General features: G+C 40.7%; 1 protein-coding gene across 1 annotated transcript; it reads left to right on the top strand.

The window, feature by feature from the left end:
- Positions 1 to 2,305: 2,305 nt before the first annotated feature.
- On the top strand, positions 2,306 to 8,241 carry LOC308077583 (uncharacterized protein; the record flags this gene model as incomplete). The annotated part of the gene is made up of 5 exons (XM_080418328.1): positions 2,306 to 2,341; positions 2,544 to 2,604; positions 2,999 to 3,066; positions 3,508 to 3,606; positions 6,374 to 8,241. 5 exons carry the CDS (start codon positions 2,306 to 2,308, stop codon positions 7,766 to 7,768), a joined length of 1,659 nt encoding a protein of 552 aa, XP_080274454.1. The 3' UTR covers positions 7,769 to 8,241.
- Positions 8,242 to 16,816: the final 8,575 nt, after the last annotated feature.

Raw genomic sequence — 16,816 nt, 5'->3', positions numbered from 1 at the left:
CATGAGGTTAAAAGTGTTCTACTTACATTAAACTGTTCTCTTATACCCAGTGGTGGAAAAAGTACTCTAATGTTTTACTTAAGTAAAAATATCAATACTGCAATATAGAAATACTCTGTTACAAGTAAAAGTACGAAATTCAAAATTTACTTGAGTAAAAGTATAAAAGTTTGGTATCAAAATGTATTTAAAGTAGAAGTACTCATTATAAAGATTGTCCCATTGCAATATTTGGTTTTGAGATGTAGTGGAGTAGAAGTAAAAGTTCTGAAAATTGGAAATACTCCAGTAAAGTAAAAAAATTTTTAATAATGTACTTAAGTACAGTACTTGAGTAAATGTACTTAGTTACTTTACACCACTGCAGAAAACACAAAAAAAAAACATTTTCCAAGCTCCATACAGTTACAGTATATGGGACATATTGGCGTAAGCAAGTCCTGAAGAACGCAAAGAGCCTGGCATTTTTTAGCATGATAAACAGAATCGATAGATAGCATTTAATTTTATTAAAGTGTCCTGCACCACAAGATGCCCAGCCTGCACGGGGCTTACAAGCAGTGGTGGAATAAAGTACTCACATGTTTTACTAAAGTAAAAGTATCAATACTACAATGTAGACGTCCAGTATTCAAAATGTACTTGAGTAAAAGTACAAAAGTATTGGCATCAAAATATACTTAATGTACCAGAAGTAAAAGTACTCATTATGCAGAATGTCCCGTTACACAAGCTATCATTATGTCTAAAATGTATTAAAATCAAGCTCCAAGCTCACAATCGCGACGCATTGTGAGCTTGTAGATCTGCTATTTTCAAATGGCCAAATGTATTTAGGGCTGAAGAGGTTAATATATGTTTCGTAATAATAATCAAAATCTACAAAGTAACTAGTAACTAAAGTTTTCAAATAATTGTAGTGGAGTAAAAGTACAAATCTAACCCTCAATAATGAAATCAAGTAATTTTTACCCATTGAGACCGGGAACACATCTGTGTAATTTTTTGATTTCTCTGGCTATTCAAAAATAGCAGATATACAAGCTCATAGCGCAGCACCAAGTGAGCTTGTAGATCTGCTAATTTTGAAAAATCAAGAACATTTGTGTATCTTTGAAAACAAATTTGTAAAATATTTTGTTCGTAGGACACACCAGAAGCAAAGAATTGAGTTACACATGTTCGCTTTCAATATATATATATTCAAAGATGTTCACACATTTTCACGCTTTTTCCCAAAATAGCAGACCTATAAGCTTGTAGCGCGGCACTCGCGCTATGAGTTTTTTGAATAGCCAAATAATAAATAGCCCAAAAATATTTTTGAATGCCAAATAAATCTAAAGTGACACAGATGCGTTCCCGGTCTTAATGGGTTAAGGCAGAAACTGGTGGTAGCTGGAGATTAATAGTGTGGGTGTGATCATTTTGGTGTGGGGGGGGGGGTCTTTTTAACAGAGCAGATATAATGTCCTGTATTCTGGTGCATTTTAACAGGGAGTTTGATACTTTAACAGGCTTTACTAACATCATGGGTAAATGTTTTTATTTCATCCATCAACAAGCTAAACAGAGACATTGATTTGATGACTGAAGCAATTAAAGAGCCATCTTAATAATAACTACTCATTAATATATCTTTATGATTGCATGCAATTAACTAGAATGTATCACTTAGGTATCAAATGGAGTATAATGTGTATACTGTATGTGGGAATGACTGGAGTCATAATAAATATAGTGACAGTAGGAGTCAGTGTAACAGCCTGTGTAGAGATGGTGACTCTCACTCTCCTATTGGTCATATGGTTCACCTTGACTGATGTTTTGCACCATATGTTTCCTATTCAATATTCACATTGATTTCCATAAAAGTCTGATAGCTATAAAGTCATGACAGACTGCACAAATTACTCTAAATGGTCAAATCCCTTTAATCACTCACTTTAGCTTTTTAACGTGTATCGTTTTTTGCTTGAAGATCTGTTCTAAATAATTAGACATCTGTCAAATTCCGTTAATAAACACTAATGTTAAAAGCTTGACCGGACAGAGAAAATTCCAGGGTACACCTGGCAGCTAACATTTTGGATGTGTAGAGCATAGAACATTAGTTAATCTTAAGATCTATGTTGTTGATCCTCCTGTCGGCGACATCTGGGAATATCACTGTAATGATCAATGGAATGACACAAGTGTAAATGCGCGCAGCGTCCTTCATACAAGAGACACACACACCTAACATTTCTGCTTTTCACTACAGTTAACGGGTGGGGCTACTTCAGATACAATAATTTAATTCACTATGGCTCGAATCCCCGCAGAAGTGGATGTCTCAGTGGTGCATGAGTTAACACAGTTTTCCACTTGGGGTGATTTGACGGCGTGAGAAATATGATGTGTGGCGTGAGTGCATGTGAAGAGGGTCATTTGTGTGTGTCTCACGCTCATTGTGTGAGAGTTGTCAGCTCTGGTTAAGGAACAGTGTGTTAACACTTGATGTAGCTTCACTCTGTCATTGTCTGTTGATGTGTGAAATACAGGATGAATACTTGAAACTGATGAATGAGAAGATGTCTGAGCTGATGGAGAAGAGTCAGATGGGTAAGGTTCTAGCCCCTCTCTCTCTCTCTCTCTCTCTCTCTCTCTCTCTCTCGCCGACGCGTTGTGAGCTTGTACATCTGCTATTTTTGCAGAATGTTCACATATTTTCACAGAATGTTCATCTATTATGAGCTGTCCAGAATAGTGAGTGTAGGGTTGATGTGGTTAAACTAACATGTTCACACTGTGTCCATTTAACTCTTACTTCATACTGGAGGGGGAGGGGCCACCTCCAAGTATGATGTAAGAACAAATGGCCGCTGTGTGAATATGGTTAATTTAATTTAGTTTATGTTAAGTTGATATTTATATACAGTCATAAAACAATGTATCAGACCTCATGTCTTCTATACTCATCATGTGTAATGAATGTTTGTTTGTTGTTCTTCTGTAGAGATGAAACAGTCTGGTCAGATGGAGATGGATCAGACATCAACACCTCCCCTTCCTCCTGGTGACAAGGTTATTATAGTTTTGCCAATCTGGGAATCCATTCGGTAAAACAAGGAGGGAAAGATAATCTGGGGGCACCACCTCCTTTTTTTGTGTAGAAACAGGAACTCGGCTTGGCTCCTTTCTTAGTCCACTTCCTCCCGGGTGCTTCTGTGTTTATTCCTTCTAACAACAATATTACATGCTTAAGACAGTGGTGCTGCTGTTAGCTGAATCTGTCTTTAGAGATTATAGTTTTGCTATAGTTTACATACATGTATGTTTATTTGTTTTAAAGCCTTTAAAGTTTTATTGTAGTGTTGTATTAGTTCAAGTGTCTTAGTTTTTTATATAATACAATATGGAATATTTGTCAGAGGCAAGATTGAAAGTGATCAGAAAAATCCATCTTTCTCTCTTTTCTCACTCTCTTTCTCTCCATCCATCCATCCATCCATCTATCCATCACAGGTGAAGAAGGAGGAAGAGGAGGATGAGGAGGGGGGAGCAGAGGGAGGAAGTAAGCAGGTCAAAGGTCAACCTGATGTGAAGATGGAGGAGAAATCAGAGGTGAGATCATTATTAACCCAGAGGTTCTCAACTGAAATGAATGTAATGAACTATCTGGTAGGAGGTAAAACCAGCAGAGTCTATAAAGCAAAGTCTCTATAGTCAGACTAAGGAGAGAGAAGCTCTAGTGTCAGTAAAGGCTTGGCTCTTTGTGTCATTCAACTCTCTAGATATATGTAACCGGTGTAACTATTTCTCTGCATTGTGTTGAATGGGTGGACCCAGGAATCTCTTTGGAGACAAACTCTGTTTATTCTGACTCAGTGACTCAGAATGACACATGAAAACACGTCTCTGGGTTAGTTTGGCTTTAGTGCATGGACTCCTCTCTAAACAAAGTAAAAAAAAAAAACACACATAAGTAATTTGCAACTCCAATTGTTATTTTGTTATACAGGGAAGATAACAAAAGACACCCACCTCATTCCAATATGGAAATAACAAAGGGAAGAGGTGGGGGTGTGGCAGGACATTTATACGGGAGACAGACAAGGAGCTGTGACCACTAATGCATATATTATTATACACACTGACCACTAATGCATGTATTATTATACACACTGACCACTAATGCATGTATTATTATACACACCAACCATGTAGATTAGAACAAAGACAAGTAGAAGCATCAATTTGTAACACATGTTGTGTAATTATACTAACTGAACGTTATTTATAATTGACACTGTTACATAGTAGCCACGGGCCAAGACACCATCACACCAGAATGAAATGTTTGGAGCGGGGGAGTCTGGTGCAACGCTCAGGTCCTGGACCTGGTGAGACGGAGGAGGAGCCCGACCAGGAGGCCATCCACAGAGCCTAGTCCTTCCACGTGCCAGAGTATCTCCTCTCCCCCATTCCTGGGAGAGTAGTTTCGGACAAGCGTATTGAGTGGCCCTGTCTTTCCCTATTTAGGACTGGCCGTGGGTAGCTACCTGGGACGTAAGTCGGGGCTTGATCAACCCTGGCTGGGTCACCTGGGCGAGGGTGTATGTTGTAGGCCTGTCCCCGACTAAGGATTTGTTTAGTCGAATCTAATTGGCGACTAATTGCCAATAGTTGACTGGCAGTCGACTCTAAAAAAAAAAAAAAGGGCCAAAATACATTTTATTTCAAAGGGCCAAGTCTACACAGTTTGTTTTGTGTCTCCAGCAGAGTTTTTAGTGTCTCTTTCTCTCTCTGGAAGAGGTTGCACATGAACTCTGCAGCCGCACTGAGGCGCTCCAACACAAACAATACCAATACAAAGACGAGGAATAAGAAGAATAAAGTGGAAGTTACGTGTGGTTGCAGGTGTAGACTTGGCCAAAAAACAATTTAAAACATTTTTGGCCATATAAAAAAAAAAATGTTTTGACTAGATTCGACTAAGAGACATGCAGTCGACTCGGACCCCCCGCGACTAACCAGTCGACTAGTCGACTTAGTCGAGGTCAGGCCTAGTATGTTGCGAGACCCGAAACATCCTATGACCCCAGGCTACAACACCGATGATACGTCCCAGGTGCATCCATGTGATGTTTTTTCGTTATAGCCCCTTTGCTTGACCAGGCTGACAGAGTCCATGTTCAGTGGAAGGAGAGGAGAGACGGGACAGCAGATCCTTCTGTAGTTTAACGGTGACAAAGCAGCAGTGATCAGGGGCTTTGTGGCTGAACAGGTCCACTCTATGTGCTTCTGTCCTCTACATCCATAGCAGACAGACCAGGGATGTTGGTCTTGTTTTTGTCTCCTTGGTACCTCTCCTGACTGGCAGGAGGAGAATGAAAACAACCACTGTTCTTATAGCTCATTGGCATGAGCAGTTGAAGCCTGTTTGTTGAGCTATAGCTTGGGTGTGCTCCATTCTGCATGTTGTATGGCATTGTAGATTGTCTTTGGACAGGACAGGTGAACATGCTACCCAATATGGTCGGGACAGAGTTGTTGCATAAAGGCTTGTCGGGCCAACTCCTCTTGGACAATACATGAGAATGCACAATAACTGTGTTGAGACAGTAAACACAAGCCTGCGTTCCTAATCTTCCTTTTCTCTCCTCATCCTGGCAGACAGCTTTTCCCTGTTTTCACCCTGAAGTAGCCTATAGGCCGGTCATAATGCTGAACTAACACTGTATGAGGCACAATCTCATATTTGAACTTACATAATCTCTCAAGACAGATTCAGAGCTCCGCAGCTGAATCTGTTGGCAACTACAACGTTGGCAACTACAACGTGTAGAGTTGTTGTTATTAGGAATTAAAACAAAGACGCACCACGGAAGAGGAGGGCTGAGGGAGAGTGAACGGGCCGACATAGGGAATTGGGCGATGCCCCCAGAGGCAAATTCAAAGGAACTTTTTGCCGATGGGTTCCGTTCTGAACAAGGTGAAAACTACTGTGAGTGGTTATTAATGCTCATCTGTGTGGCTTTGTGTAGGCCGAGCGACATCTATTGTCCCTTAACTCCACCACAATAAAAACATGAAAAGAACAGCTTAAAATCCAAGGTTGCAAAAAGAAGACACAATCTAAACAAGCAATATATAAATATATCTGTAGGATAGCATATCTCCATCAAGCATGTGTGTGTTGTGTATTGGCAGAGTTTCTGGCAAGGCATGTTATTACATCGGCAAATAGTCAGGAATTACACAACAGTCAGTTGGCAAGGAGTGACAGTTACATGTTTAAGAACTGGCATCGTAGAAATGTCTTGTGTTCGTTTTTGTTTAATTAATGTCCTTGACTTGATTTTCCCTTTCTCTATTCTATTCTATTTAGGGAACTATTCCTTTTCATGGTGAGATGGAAGAACATCCTGTTACAGAGTCACAGTCCTCTCTACATCCCTCTCCGGAACTCCAAGCTGAAACTGATCTAAGTAGATGCTTCAGTGGTTTGAGGATAGAAGAATCCATCTCTCTGCCTCGTTCTCACAGCTTACCCTCACTGAGCCAAATTCCATGTTTAGAGAACAAGGAAAGTTTCACAGCCAAGCGGTCCCACAGCGTAAATGATGTTACACTACTGGACAAAACACAGAGAATTACACCTGATATCATTGTTCTGGAAAACAAGGAAAGCTACAGGTTCCACTGCACCCAAGCAGGACTGTTCCAATGCAACGTGACCGACCTGGTGTTTAAGATGAAGACAGAAGGAGATGTGACTTACAGGACAGTCCACTGGGACCGAAGGCTTCTATCCCAGCTTGACAAGAGGCCTGCAGGAGCACTGTTTGACATCAAAGGTTCTCAGGGGTCTGTGTGTCAGTTACGCTTTCCACATTGTGAGATCCTCTCCATGGGTGGAGGCAAATCCTTGTCTGTGGTCCGTGTGATGGATGATGATGGCTTTGAGCTGATCAAACCCCATATGATCACAGAAACTCATGTTATCATAAATGTAACTGGATTCTCTTTTTTTGGTATCATCAAAGAGATGTTGTTCGGCCCCAGTCCTGTCCAGGCATTGGTGTCACTGTTTTATACACCACCGATTGATGATGATCATCCCAGTTCGATCCTGAAAGTGTTGCTGCTGCCTCAGAATGTTGTGCTGAGTGAAGTGAAGAAGGAAAGGAAGGAGATAAATGGAGAAGAGATTTACATCGAAAAGCCTCCCTGTGAACTTTACCCAAAGCAAGAATACACCCTCTCCACTTTCCCTCAAGATGAGATGGAAGATGATTCCATTATAATTGAACCAAATAAGGCAAAATTTAAAGTTGATGAATCATCCTATCACAATTACATTTCAACTTTTGAAGTGACATTACAGGCTAAGTTTAAGCATGTTAAGCTATTTCTAAGACACAGTAAGACCTCTGAATGTCCATGGGAACGCGATGTAGACCTTTCAACTGCTGCTTTAAGAAAACAACAAGTTCAGCACACTTTGAGTCGTCCAGCAGAAGACAGGCTGTTTGATGTGCGGAGCAGCTTCATCAACAGCGTTTCAGATCCAGTTCTCAACGGTGTCCTGGACAAACTTTTACACAAGGGAGTGATAATCAGAGAAGAATATGATAACGCCAATGTCAAGCAAGTGACACATGACAAGGCACGTTTTGTCATCGATGCAGTGAGGATCAAAGGAACTGCTGCAAGTTCAAGCATGATATTGTTTCTCTGTGAAATCGACTCATTCCTCTCTAAACATCTTGGGTTGATGTAGAACTGTACTGATGTACTCGAGTTGGACACACTGAAGTTGGATCATTATATTTAACTGCTATCTTTTGTATGACACGATCATCCAGAGCAACTTCAAAATAAACGAGCAATGACAGGTGCAATGCCTTGCTCAAGGACACTTCAACGGGGTGCCTGGCTACGGCATGGACACACATTGACTGTTTCAGAGATTAAACACAGGATGTTTCGACTACGACCTCAGGACACAAAGATTTGACAAATGCCTTTAAAAACTCCTGAAGTGGAATCATGTGTCTGACTTGTGTTTATTCAGACACCTGATGAAGGTCATGGACAATGTTAAGTGGACTGTGTGAACACATGCTGTTTATAGACCTTATTCCTGGCCACGCCCACTGTCTCCGCTAGGGAGGTGGGGGTATGGAGCCCCATGTCAAGGGGTTTCCTGCATTACCTGTGTTGCATCTTTTGCAATTAAAAGTCTCTGATTTATTTCGCTGATTGAACTGCCTCGGAACTTTGTTGTACGTCTTCTGTGACACCATGGCGATTGCTGCGCCATCTTTAGCGTCTCCAGCGAATGTTCTCGCATGCTGCTTGGCTATTTCACTGGCGTGGCTTATTTTCACAGCCGATACAAGGGTTAGCTCTGTCTCTCTTAGCAACCTCTCTCTCAGTTTTGAATCTTGTATGCCAAACACAAGCTGATCACAGAATTGGAGTTGTACAGAATCCTGCACAACTCCAAAGTTGCACGTTCTAGCTTTTAGCTTTAAGTCCGTTAGAAACACATCAAAACTTTCAGCAGGCTGTTGCATTCTCGAGCGAAACACATACCGTTCAAAGGTTTCATTCTTCTTCGGTGAACATCTCTCCATCCTCATCCTCCTTGACCTCAGCGCCGCTTTCGACACCATCAGTCACTCTATCCTCATATCACGCCTCCACTCCTCCCTCGGCTTATCCGGCACTGCCCTCTCCTGGATGAAATCATACCTCTCAGACCACCAGCAATACATCTCAATCAACAACTGCACCTCCCCCACTGCCCCAGTCACTCACGGAGTCCCCCAGGGCTCAGTGCTCGGTCCCCTACTCTTCACCATCTACATCCTTCCCCTCGGACAAATACTACGCAACCACGGACTTCAATTCCACTGCTACGCTGACGACACACAAATCTACCTTTCCACCAAAACCATCACCGCAGCCACCCATTCCACCATCACCGCATGCCTCACAACTAAAAACCTGGATGCAAAACAACTTTTTAAAACTCAACTGCAATAAATCTGAAATAATCATCATCGGCCCCGACTCCATCACCCGCTCCACCCAGGACTTCTCACTCAATATCGACGGCTCCCTCATTAAAACCTCCCCCCACATCCGCAACCTTGGTGTAATTTTTGACCCCACCCTGTCATTTCTCCCGCATGTAAAAAACATCACCAAAATAGCCTTTTTTCACCTCCGGAACATTGCCCGTCTCCGTCCCTCCCTGACATCTTCCGCTGCCGAAACCCTCATTCATGCCTTCATCTCATCCCGGTTAGACTACTGCAACAGCATCCTCCACGGTATCACCGCCAAAACCCTCAATAAACTTAAATATGTACAGAACTCAGCCGCCCGCCTGCTCACTCACACCCGCTCCAGAGACCACATCACACCAGTCCTCCGTGACCTCCACTGGCTCCCGGTCAAACACAGAATCAACTTCAAAATCCTCATCATCACCTACAAAGCCCTCAACCACCAGGCACCCCAATACATCTCCGACCTCCTTCTCAACCACGTTCCCACCTGTTCCCTCAGATCCAGCGATGCCAACCTCCTCAAATTCACCACCAAAAAAAACAAGCACACCTGGGGTGACAGGGCATTCTCCGTTGCAGCACCCACCCTCTGGAACCCACTCCCACCTCATATCAAAACCGCCCCCACCCTTGCCGTGTTCAAAACCTCCCTCAAAACCCACCTCTTCAGAACTGCTTTTCCCACCTAGCCTGATCTCCTACCACCTTTTCAACTGCCATTCAACTTTTGTTTTATTCCCTGGCCTTCTGCAGCCTTTTTAACTTTTTAACTTTTTATTCTCTGTATTGTCTTATTAAAGTTGTTTTGTTTTATTTTGCTCTTCTTAGTTAACATGTAAAGCGACTTTGGGTATTCAGAAAAGCGCTATATAAATACCAGGTATTATTATTATTATTAACAGTGTTCATCAAACTTTTTGACAACCTCGTCAAACTTGTCTTTGTCTTCCGCGTTGTCGAACACAAATGTGTTGTATACTTCCACGGCTTGTTGTCCCGCGACGGTCAGAAGCAGTGCAATCCTCCGTGTATCCGCCTTTCCATCCAGTCCTACAGCCATCAGGTACAGCATGAAACGCTGTTTGAAGGTGCGCCACTCGTAGTCAACATTACCAGTCCAATTCACAGCGTCTGGCGGCTTCACACTTTCCATCTTGACGACTCGTGACCACTCCTGGTACCATATGTTTCTATCTATCAATGATGAAACATTGGTTCGTTCAAGGTCATTTATTTAAGACTGGTAGTTGGCTTGGCACACAGCATACATCCTGTCTCTATACATTCAGAGTCTAGAAATGTTAGTAGGCGTGGCCTATATATAGCATGGTATGATGGCATGGTAAAAGGTATAGATGGTAGTAATGATGCCATCTAGTGGTTATTATATATCAACACAGACATAGCTACAGCAAAATGTAAATACATGAGTCCATGGGCAAGAGGATGCCTGCAAAAAGTCATTTTACTCCATGCTCCCCCTGACACAGGGAGGTTCACAGAACCACTATTGTTTAGACCTGGTCTCTTCACTCTGGTTTGCACTAAACCCAGACCATATCTTCAACACAGATACTGGAAAAGAAGAGTTATGGTACAAATACCATGAGCTGTTCTGAGAGAGGTCCATGTCCCTCTGGCTTCATCACCACTAGCATATATATCATGATAAGAAGACATCTGTACCACCTACTCCCTGTTACATCCTGACAGGATGTCTGGAAATACATATGTACAATAGACCTTTTGAGTATGCACAGTGGACAAATAGCCCTTATTAAACACCTGTAGAAAATCCAATCATATTAAACTGTTAAAATCTAATTTCCTTTCCTATTCATTGGCTATCTCGTCCTCTTTGCCTGGGCACTAAAACAATCGAAAGCGGAAAGACAGAAGTGAGAACATTTTGGATTCTCTATTGGAATATGCTTTCTTGGACATTCTACAAGACGCTATGAGAATTTGACCAAAAAAAAACAGTTTATTAACAGAGACCTTTTTTTTAACCTAAGTCTCCACAGGACCCTTCAGATGATCATGGACTCTAGATTATTATGGAAGCTCGGACTTTGCAGAGATGGGCAGCTTTTTGATGCTCAAGGAATACAGACCGTTGGATTTCTATTACAAGTATTGTCAACCAGAATTCTAAGACCATAGTTTCTCCTGGATGCAATATATTTAATCCTGGACCCCTGGAACCCTCTATATAGATTATTATAGAGTATACTACAAAGTATTTTAGAATCTAGGAATGAAATTGTTGCTGATATTTCAAAAGTTCCTGTAATCAATTATTCTGTATTTTCAAGTAAAACCTATATTTGTTCTTTATCAAGACTCTACTTTCCTTCTTTTCTATTCAGCCCTTGATGTGTGTAAATGTGAACGGTGGTGAGTAAATCAATTTACTCAATGTACTGTACAGCTAAGTTGTACATTTAACTTACATTGTTATTCATACGTTTTTCAGAAAACTGTTAGGATTTAGAAGACATTTGTAGAATCGGCCTCAGGTCTTTATGGGTTAACCCATTAAACCCATTAAAACCCATTAACCCATTAATGGGTTAACCCATAAAGACCGGGAAAGAATCTGCGTAATTTTTAGATTTCTTTGGCAATTCAAAAAAATAGCAGATCTACAAGCTCATATAGGGTGTTGCGCTATGAGTTTGTAGATCTGCTATTTTTTGAAAAATCATGAACATGTGTGCAAATCTCTGAATATATGTTTTTAAAGCGAACATTTCTAACTCAAATCTTTGCTTCTGGGGGAGGGGTCCCTGGAACAAAACATTTTGAGATGGGGGTCCGCGGCCAAATATTTGCTTTAAAATGTTCACTTTAAAAAAAATATATATATATTGAAAGATTTGCACAAATTGTCAAAATCTCAAAAAAAAATAGCAGATCTACAAGCTTGTAGATCTGCTATTTTTTAAATAGCCAAATAAATCTAAAAATGACACAGATGCATTGGGTTAAAGGACTTTTTCCATCTTGTGTTGTGCAAAAGAGACAGGGGGTCCCAACAAAGAGACAGGGGGTCCCAACAAAGAGACAGGGGGTCCCAACAAAGAGACATGGGGTCCCAACAAAGAGACATGGGGTCCCAACAAAGAGACAGGGGGTCCCAACAAAGAGACAGGGGGTCCCAACAAAGAGACAGGGGGTCCCAACAAAGAGACAGGGGGTCCCAACAAAGAGACATGGGGTCCCAACAAAGAGACAGGGGGTCCCAACAAAGAGACAGGGGGTCCCAACAAAGAGACAGGGGGTCCCAACAAAGAGACAGGGGGTCCCAACAAAGAGACATGTGGTCCCAACAAAGAGACAGGGGGTCCCAACAAAGAGACAGGGGGTCCCAACAAAGAGACAGGGGGTCCCAACAAAGAGACATGGGGTCCCAACAAAGAGACAGGGGGTCCCAACAAAGAGACAGGGGGTCCCAACAAAGAGACAGGGGGTCGTATATAACCTCTGTTAAATAGTGAATTCTCCATCATGTTCATGATAACATGCAGCTTTAGTCCAAGTGAAGGAACAGTTAATCTACACCAGTTTTCCATCATGTTCATGTCAAGGACCTCAAATTAAAGGAGAATTCCGCCCAGTGTTTTTCTTACCTTTAATTATGATATCCTAGGACGAGTGGTACAGTAGGGGAAAAAAATCATAACTCCAAACTGAATCGACCGCAGATAAAACCTGAGCCTATGGGACTTGTGCCAGATTGCATATTTTAATAGCGTTTTATTTTTATTTTTTAGCTGCGATCGATTCAGGAAGGAGTTATGAATGTTATCTACTGTACCACTCTTCCTAGGATATTATATCATTTACTGCCGCTATGAGCTCGCAGATCTGCTATTTTTGAATAGCCAAATACATCTAAAAATGACACAGATGATTGAGAATTTGTGGAAAATTTGTGCAAATCTTATAGAGACAGAGACTCAAATATTTTCTTCTGGGGGGTCCCTGGAACACAATATTTTGAGATGGGGGTCCGCAACATGAAAAAAAATTGAGAACCACTGATATTATAACAACATACGTTTGAAAGGATTTAGAAGACATTTGTAGAATCCCCCAGAAGTAAAAATTTGAGTAAAAAATGTTTGCTTTAAAAATATATATATTCAAAGATTTTCACAATTTAAAATAAATAAATAGCAGATCTACAAGATAGCGCGGCACCGAGCTGTAGATCTGCTATTTTTGAATAGCCAAAGTATATAAAATGGTTGTAGCTAGAAAAAATAATTCTAAAATGACACAGTATGTGTTCCTGGAATGAATGGGTTAATAATAATGAGACATTGTTACTATGAGACTATTGTAATGTATTATATATGGAATATTAGCTGTTTGTGTACATTTTCTACAGGACGACTGGGCTTCCTCAACATTTCAACACCTCACTCACAATCTTCTTCGTCGTCATCATCATCAACATCATCATCATCTTCATCATCTCTGATCTGTCCTGGTTATCTTCATCTTCATCATTAATTAATCAATCAAAAAAAAAGAAACAGATTTCATCATGTGATTATGAGTTGATCATTCCTGTGTGCGTTTCCTCTTTCATGATGTGATGTGATGACCGTGTGTCTCAGTGAGATTATAGTAAACTTTACCTGAAGCATTATTTACATGTGATTTGTGTCCAGTGGTGTAAAGTAACTAAGTACATTTACTCAATTACTGCACTTAAGTACAGTTTTGATGAATTTACTGGAGTTACTGGACTTATATAAGTACATTTCAACTCTGACTTTTACAGAGTAAATAGGCAAACGCTGGTAAATTCTACTTATCGCTATCACAGTGAAAGCATTCTTTAAAGAAAAAATACATTTACGTTATCATTTATTTTAATGTTTCATCAATAAAATAAGGAACGAAATAAGATGCAAAGCACCTGGGGAAACTAGTGGACAAAACTACAAGACCAAAAAACTAACCCTAACTACAGAAACTAGGCAGAATAATTATAATATACAATACATAATATATAATAATAATTGCTCAATAAATTGACTGTATTAATATCATATAGAAGTCGGGAGCGTTCCCACCAAGAGATGACATATTTGTTCAAGCGATGCAATTACATGAATAGAATTAGACTGATTTAGCATTTCAGCAGATCTTTGACATTACTTTAGTGAGGTCAATCACCAAATAGCACTTCACTCCCATAGTATGTTTAAGCATTTTCAAACAGGAGTTACAATTTAAAACATTTCAAAAACATGCCATACAACTGCATGTGCTCAAAGGCAAACTCAGGGATCAAAGCAAAACAAATTTCATGACGTCTGAACATGTATTTTTTTTTTTTTATCATATCTAATCTTGATTGTTATTTTTATTGTTTTAAACATAAACTCTTAAAAACAAGATAATCCATTTACATTGACCTACTCTACAAGCTTTCCTGTTGTTATTGTTATGTATTCTTAGTGCTGGTGAACTTTACACTTCACACTTTAACACACTCTCAGAGTTACAGACCTGTAAGGGTCCATTTGGTTCCATGTGTAAACTCTCAGAGTTACAGACCTGTAAGGGTCCATTTGGTTCCATTTGTACACACTCAGAGTTACAGACCCATAAGGGTCCATTTGGTTCCATGTGTAAACTCTCAGAGTTACAGACCTGTAAGGGTCCATTTGGTTCCATTTGTACACACTCAAGAGTTACAGACCCATAAGGGTCCATTTGGTTTACATAAGCTCTGTCTCTGGTAATATGTGTATGTTCACCACAAGCCGGCATGGTGATGAACCCTGATAACAGTTCATATTGGTTCCATCATTGAGTCCATACTGGTTGTAAAATAGACAATTTATTCAAATATGTAAATTGTCTCATTAAATATGCACGATTCAATATTATATGAAGCCTAAACTTACTATGAGAAGAATCTCATATTATTATTATTTTTACTCAAGCAAAATGAGAATAGATGGACTTTTACTTGTAACAGAGTATAGGCTATGTTTATATTATCACTACGTTTACATAAATACAAAGTTTATAATGTATTTATCATGATTTAATTTAATTCAAAAAGTTTGAGTATACAGTAGGTTACTTCTTCTACCACTCAACTTTTAATATCTACTCACACACAGGAAGTAAGTGTGTGTGTGTGTGTGTGTGTGTGTGTGTGTGTGTGTGTGTGTGTGTGTGTGTGTGTGTGTGTGTGTGTGTGTGTGTGTGTGTGTCGCGCGCGCGCGCGCGCGTGTGTATCAGTACGTTTACATGAACGCGCACGTGTGTGTGACCTGCCAACTCTCCTGTTTTCACAAGGAGAGTCCTGTTATTGACCATTTCTCCGGGCCGACAACGGTTCTTCCATTTCTCCTGCATGTTTTTCTCCTGTTTTGGTGTCCACGGCCAAATACATCACATCACTTTGGGGGTCATTGACATGAAAAAGTTTGAGCACCACTGATAAATAGCGACATACTTTTTTTATCAAGCAGTTTGTGTGTATGCTCCAAGCAGCAACACTGCCCCCATGGAAAGATGCCACGTTTGTCCCTTCAGGATAAGGCCACGGGCAGGTGGAAGCTGGTGTTCCGTTACGCAGATCACGCTTCATTAGGTGTCAGCCCTGGTAGGTGCAGGCAGGTGTGTGCCAGTCACAGGTGTGTGCCAGTCACAGGTGTGTGTCAGTCACAGGTGTGTGCCAGTCACAGGGTGTAAGTTTGGAAATAGTGCCAGGGCTGACACCAAATAATGCTGCCACTCTGCATAACGGAACAGCAGCTTCCACTTGCCTCATTGCAATGTTTGCACGACAAACGTGGCATCTTTCCATGGGGGATGTGTTGCTGCTTGGAGCACACACACACACACACACACACACGCACACACACACACACACACACACACACACACACACACACACACACACACACACACACACACACACACACACACACACACACACACACACACACACACACACACACACACACACACATACACACACACACACACACACACACACACACACACACACACACACACGCGCACACACAACAAAGTAGTAGGACTCACAGGTGTGTGACTGACACTTGACCTGAGTGACTGGCAGAGTGATTTAATACCAACAGAAGCATATTGGGACCAAACACATTTATTGGGGGCGCTACCCACACGTTTAGCTGCATGTTGCTCATACCACGATTGAAAAATCCTTACAAGTTGTACCTCGTTGTACAGGTGACTAATCAACGATAAGAATGATATAAAACACAATACCAATTGGAATTATTAAAAGGAGTTACGTTTTGGAACTTTTTGTGGGCGATTCATATATATATATTTATATATATATATATATATTTATATATATATATATATATATATATATATATATATATATATATATATATATTCAAAGATTTGCACACATTTTCAAGATTTTTCAAAAACATTAGATAGATCTACTATTTTTTGCCACGATATGGTGTGACTGTACAGACCGTGTCCTGGATGTTTATTTATGAAAACATGTTTTGGCACGATATGGTGTGACTCTACAGTACAGTACGTTCCCTGGGTGTTTATCTATGAAAACACAAACACACACACACACACACACACACACACACACACACACACACACACACACACACACACACACACACACACACACACACACACACACACCGTAAGTATATATATGACCACTGGACACGACCAACCGATACCACTCC

This window comes from Gymnoscopelus braueri, assembly GCF_963280865.1.
Source record: "Gymnoscopelus braueri genome assembly, chromosome: 21".
NCBI lineage: Eukaryota > Metazoa > Chordata > Actinopteri > Myctophiformes > Myctophidae > Gymnoscopelus > Gymnoscopelus braueri.
The sequence above is the reverse complement of the archived record's forward strand: the minus strand, read 5'-3'. Positions and strand labels throughout refer to the sequence as shown.